This window comes from Camelina sativa, chromosome 3 (assembly GCF_000633955.1).
Source record: "Camelina sativa cultivar DH55 chromosome 3, Cs, whole genome shotgun sequence".
Classification (NCBI taxonomy): Eukaryota; Viridiplantae; Streptophyta; class Magnoliopsida; order Brassicales; family Brassicaceae; genus Camelina; species Camelina sativa.
The window spans coordinates 5,006,203-5,010,828 of NC_025687.1; the positions used below are offsets into that span (position 1 = coordinate 5,006,203).

Consider the following 4,626-nt stretch of genomic DNA (forward strand, 5'->3'; position numbering starts at 1 on the left):
CCAGAGAACCACATTTTGCGTACATATCAACCAAAGCAGTGGAGATATTGACAAGAGAATCAAATCCACACCGCAAGGCATACCCATGAATCTCCTTACCAATACTCATCGACCCCAAAGCAGATACAGCAGGCAAAACAGAGACAACAGTGATAAAACTAGGCTTCAGATTCTCCTGACACATTCGATTAACCATTTCCAAAGCCATCCTCGCCATCCCATTCTGTGAATACCCAGCCAACATTGTATTCCAAGAAACCAAATCTCTCTCAGGCATTCTATCAAACACCTTACGGGCCTCATGTACCTGCCTACATTTTACATACATATTCTCAAGTCCAGCCATGGCAAATAGATCCAGGGAGAACCCACTCTTCACTAACAACCCATGAATTTCTTTTCCCACCCTAAGCTCTGCATCGTCTCCGCAAACTTTCAGAAGATAAGTGAAGTTATACACAACAGGCTCAACGTCATCGTACCTCATCCGAACAAAAAAATTCAAAGCTTTCTCCAAGTCGGAAACTTTAGCATACCCTTTAAGCATAGTGTGATACAGAACATCGAGCTTATCATCAATGGGTTCAAAAACACGAGCAGCCTCAACGACGCTGCCGTAGCGACAAAACAAGCTAACAAGCTTCGTCTGGAAAAGGTGCTCCTGATAAAGACCATTCTTGAAGACGAGAGGAAGAATGTGACGGAGGTCTTTCAGAGAAGAACATCTCTCTAGAAGAAGAGCCGCAGGGTGTTCGTAGACGTTAGCAGGAATGTAAGTTCTCTGGGAGAGAACGTGACGATGGTAATTTGGGGAATTAGGGATTTGAGGAACTGTTGTGACCAATTGTGAGCTCATCATGGTTTTGTTCTGAAAAATCAATCCTTTACTGACGATTCATTCTCTTACTATTATACATTTTATCTTCAGTGTCTGGATTTCATTGAATTGATAGTGACGCGAGATTGTTTTGTAGTAGAAGAAGGTGAAAGTGAGTTACTCGTCTCAGGTAAATTAAGACCAAGTCGTAATAGGCGGGCCAATTTTGGTCAATTGAACGTTCGAAGACCGCCATTAATAAACAAATGATGAATCCAAATCTTGCATCATCATCTTAGAACAGTGCTACTTGACTTGACTTTCTAACAGTATTTGGACTTTTCTCTTGAGAATTTAATCCTCACCACAACACTACAGAATCACTTGACACAACTCCAGACCCTACCATTGTTTACATTCAATGCTGAGATCTTTGCTACTTATAGATCTGTTGTGTTTGTGTTTTTCTCAGGAGATATATTAAGAAAGCAAAAGCTATACCAAATTGGGACTGTTCTTGGCTTCTTGAGAGGGTGGTACTTAAAGCTATGGGACTTCATCATGATAGCTTGAGTCCATTTGTTCTTGCTCTTGCACTGTCTAGCTTCTTCTTGAGTGTCTCTCTGGCTCAGGAAAGAGCTTTCTTTTCCGGCAAGCTCAATGATTCTGAGACAATAGTTTCCAGCTTTCGCACGTTCAGGTTCGGTTTCTTCAGCCCTGTTAATTCCACAAGTCGGTATGCCGGTATATGGTATAACAGCGTTTCTGTACAAACTGTGATATGGGTTGCTAACAAAGATAAACCGATCAATGACTCCTCTGGCGTTATTTCGGTATCTGAAGATGGAAATATCCTAGTTACAGATGGTCAGAAGCGTGTTCTGTGGTCAACTAATGTCTCTACTCAAGCTCGTGCCAATTCTACTGTCGCTGAGCTTTTGGATTCAGGGAACCTTGTGCTAAAAGAGGCGAATACCGATGCGTATCTTTGGGAGAGCTTCAAGTATCCTACAGATTCTTGGTTGCCAAATATGTTGGTTGGGACAAACGCAAGAACTGGACGAGGAAACGTCACGATAACTTCTTGGAGAAACCCTTCGGATCCTTCGCCCGGGAGCTACACTGCTGCACTCATCCTTGCTGCATATCCAGAGCTCTTCATAATCAACAACAATAATAATAACAGTACGGTGTGGCGAAGTGGCCCGTGGAACGGTCAGATGTTTAACGGTTTACCAGATGTGTATGCGGGAGTCTTTCTTTATAGATTCATAGTTAATGATGACACCAATGGATCTGTCACCATGTCATATGCTAATGATTCAACATTAAGATACTTCTACATGGATTATAGAGGATCTGTGATCCGAAGAGATTGGAGTGAGGCTAGGAGAAACTGGACGGTCGGGTTACAAGTTCCTGCAACCGAGTGCGACCTTTACAGCCGATGTGGCCAATTCGCGACTTGCAACCCTAGGAATAAACCGTCTTGTTCTTGCATTAGAGGGTTCAGGCCAAGGAACCTTATAGAGTGGAACAATGGAAACTGGAGTGGTGGATGCATAAGAAGGGTCCCTTTGCAGTGTGATAGACAGAACAATAATGGGAGTGCTGATGGGTTTTTGAGGCTGCGGCGAATGAAACTGCCTGACTTTGCAAGAAGATCCGAAGCCAGCGAACCAGAATGCTTAAGGACTTGTTTGCAGACATGTTCTTGTATAGCTGCTGCTCATGGTTTAGGATATGGCTGCATGATTTGGAATGGAAGCTTAGTGGATTCGCAGGAGTTGTCGGCTAGTGGAATGGATCTTTATATTCGTCTTGCACATTCAGAAATCAGTTAAGAGTATTATTCCACAACTTTTCTCATATTCTTAGTTTTTAAGTGACTGCAGTTTTACTAATTCTGTTATTTATTGCCAACTCTCTATTAGAAACACAGGACAAGCGACCAATTTTGATTGGTGCAACATTGGCAGGCGGTATTTTTGTTGTGGCTGCTTGTGGTCTTCTGGCACGACGAATTGTCATGAAGAAAAGAGGTCAGAATTTAACTAAAATTATGTTTGCTTCTTATTAGCGTTGGACTATTTAGTTTTAACAAAACCTTTGGATTTGGTCTCAGCGAAAAAGAAAGGAACAGATGCAGAGCAAATATTTGAGAGAGTGGAAGCTTTAGCTGGTGGTAATAAAGGAAAGTTGAAAGAGCTACCATTGTTTGAGTTTCAAGTGTTAGCTGCTGCAACTGACAATTTCTCTCTCAGAAATAAGCTTGGACAAGGCGGTTTTGGTCCTGTTTACAAAGTGAGTATGACTTTTAAAAAGTTATGACAACAAGAATTTCTGATCACTCCAACAACTGTTGACATATTTTTGTTGCAGGGGAAGTTACAAGAAGGGCAAGAAATTGCTGTGAAAAGACTGTCACGAGCTTCGGGACAAGGGCTTGAGGAACTTGTTAATGAAGTGGTTGTAATTTCTAAGTTGCAACATCGGAATCTTGTGAAATTACTTGGTTGTTGCATTGCAGGAGAAGAAAGGATGTTAGTCTATGAGTTCATGCCCAAGAAGAGCTTGGACTTTTATCTATTTGGTAATTTATTACTATTTTTGTTTTCAAACTCTGTTCCAATCTTTATCATTGGTCACTAACAGAAGCTAATGTGTTTCAGACTCAAGGAGAGCAAAACTTCTTGATTGGAAGACACGTTTTAATATAATCAATGGTATATGTAGAGGTCTTCTGTACCTTCACAGAGATTCTAGGCTGAGAATCATTCACAGAGATATGAAAGCTAGCAACATCTTGTTAGATGAGAATCTGATTCCGAAAATATCTGATTTCGGGTTGGCCAGAATCTTCCCAGGGAATGAAGATGAAGCAAACACCCGAAGGGTTGTTGGAACATAGTAAGTAACTCAACCCTAACAATATGTTGCACCTTTTCTCCATAGAGATAGTTATAAAACCGCAAAAATTAATGTATTGTGCAGCGGCTATATGGCACCTGAGTATGCAATGGGAGGACTGTTTTCAGAGAAATCTGATGTTTTCAGCTTAGGAGTGATACTCTTAGAGATTGTCAGTGGAAGAAGAAACTCAAACTCGACTCTTTTAGCTTACGTAAGTCTACCTTAACTCTACTAAGTTTCTTAACTCTCTTGAGATTTTTCAAGCTACAAAAGCTTCACTGTTTATAGGTATGGTCAATTTGGAACGAAGGTGAGATTAATGGTCTGGTAGATCCTGAGATCTTTGACCAACTCTATGAGAAAGAAATACGCAAATGCGTTCACATTGGGCTTTTGTGTGTTCAAGAAGCTGCTAATGATAGGCCAAGTGTTTCTACAGTGTGTTCTATGCTCAGCAGCGAGATTGTAGACATTCCAGAACCGAAACAACCTGCTTTTATATCTAGGAACGGTGTTCCAGAAGCTGAGTCCTCCGAGAACAGTGACCCTCACGCCTCTATTAACAATGTCACTATTACCGATGTCACAGGGCGTTAGAACCTGCAGAAACCAAACTATATGTGTAATTCTCAAAGCTCTTTAAGCATTGCCAGAGAATATATCATCTATCTATAGAGAGAGCTATGTCTCATAGCTCTAGTAATGTACAAAAGCTCTGTTTCATGATGTCAAAAAAAAACTCTGAAACGAATTCTCACTGTACGTCTGTACGAAATCAAATATGTAAAAATCTCTTAAGCTTTAGTTAGTCCTTGTAGGAGGTATTTGCTTCTTTTCTGAACAGTTCCACTTGACTTACCTTTCAGTATTTCAGTATTTGGATTTTTCTCTTGAGA

General features: G+C 40.8%; 3 protein-coding genes across 4 annotated transcripts in view; 2 read left to right on the forward strand and 1 right to left on the reverse strand.

Moving 5' to 3' along the window:
• LOC104769953 (pentatricopeptide repeat-containing protein At1g11290, chloroplastic) overlaps positions 1-927 on the reverse strand; it is a 4,721-nt gene extending 3,794 nt beyond the window's left edge. Inside the window, exon 1 of the mRNA XM_019243399.1 lies at positions 1-927. This exon is cut by the window's left edge and continues 1 nt beyond it. Coding sequence (XP_019098944.1) covers positions 1-859 — 859 coding nt within the window. The 5' untranslated portion in view covers positions 860-927.
• LOC104769944 (G-type lectin S-receptor-like serine/threonine-protein kinase At1g11300) lies at positions 1,207-4,588 on the forward strand. Its single transcript, XM_010494276.2, has 7 exons — positions 1,207-2,656; positions 2,752-2,859; positions 2,943-3,121; positions 3,200-3,410; positions 3,490-3,727; positions 3,812-3,941; positions 4,019-4,588. Exons 1-7 carry the CDS (start codon positions 1,366-1,368, stop codon positions 4,325-4,327), a joined length of 2,466 nt encoding a protein of 821 aa, XP_010492578.1. The 5' UTR covers positions 1,207-1,365; the 3' UTR covers positions 4,328-4,588.
• The window catches only part of LOC104769994 (G-type lectin S-receptor-like serine/threonine-protein kinase At1g11300), a 10,384-nt gene continuing 9,741 nt past the window's right edge, over positions 3,984-4,626 (forward strand). For both annotated transcript variants that reach the window (XM_019243395.1, XM_010494346.2), the window contains exon 1: positions 3,984-4,018. The gene's annotated coding sequence lies outside the window, so the exon portion shown is untranslated. The remainder of the gene's footprint in view (positions 4,019-4,626) is intronic.

Bases quoted from the DNA above. Each gene is read 5' to 3' on its own strand.
- LOC104769944 (XM_010494276.2), top strand. From the start codon at position 1,366: ATGGGACTTCATCATGATAGCTTGAGTCCATTTGTTCTTGCTCTTGCA. The intron at 3,411-3,489 runs GTAATTTATTAC...AATGTGTTTCAG, and splicing joins CTTGGACTTTTATCTATTTG to ACTCAAGGAGAGCAAAACTT. The intron at 3,942-4,018 runs GTAAGTCTACCT...CACTGTTTATAG, and splicing joins ACTCGACTCTTTTAGCTTAC to GTATGGTCAATTTGGAACGA.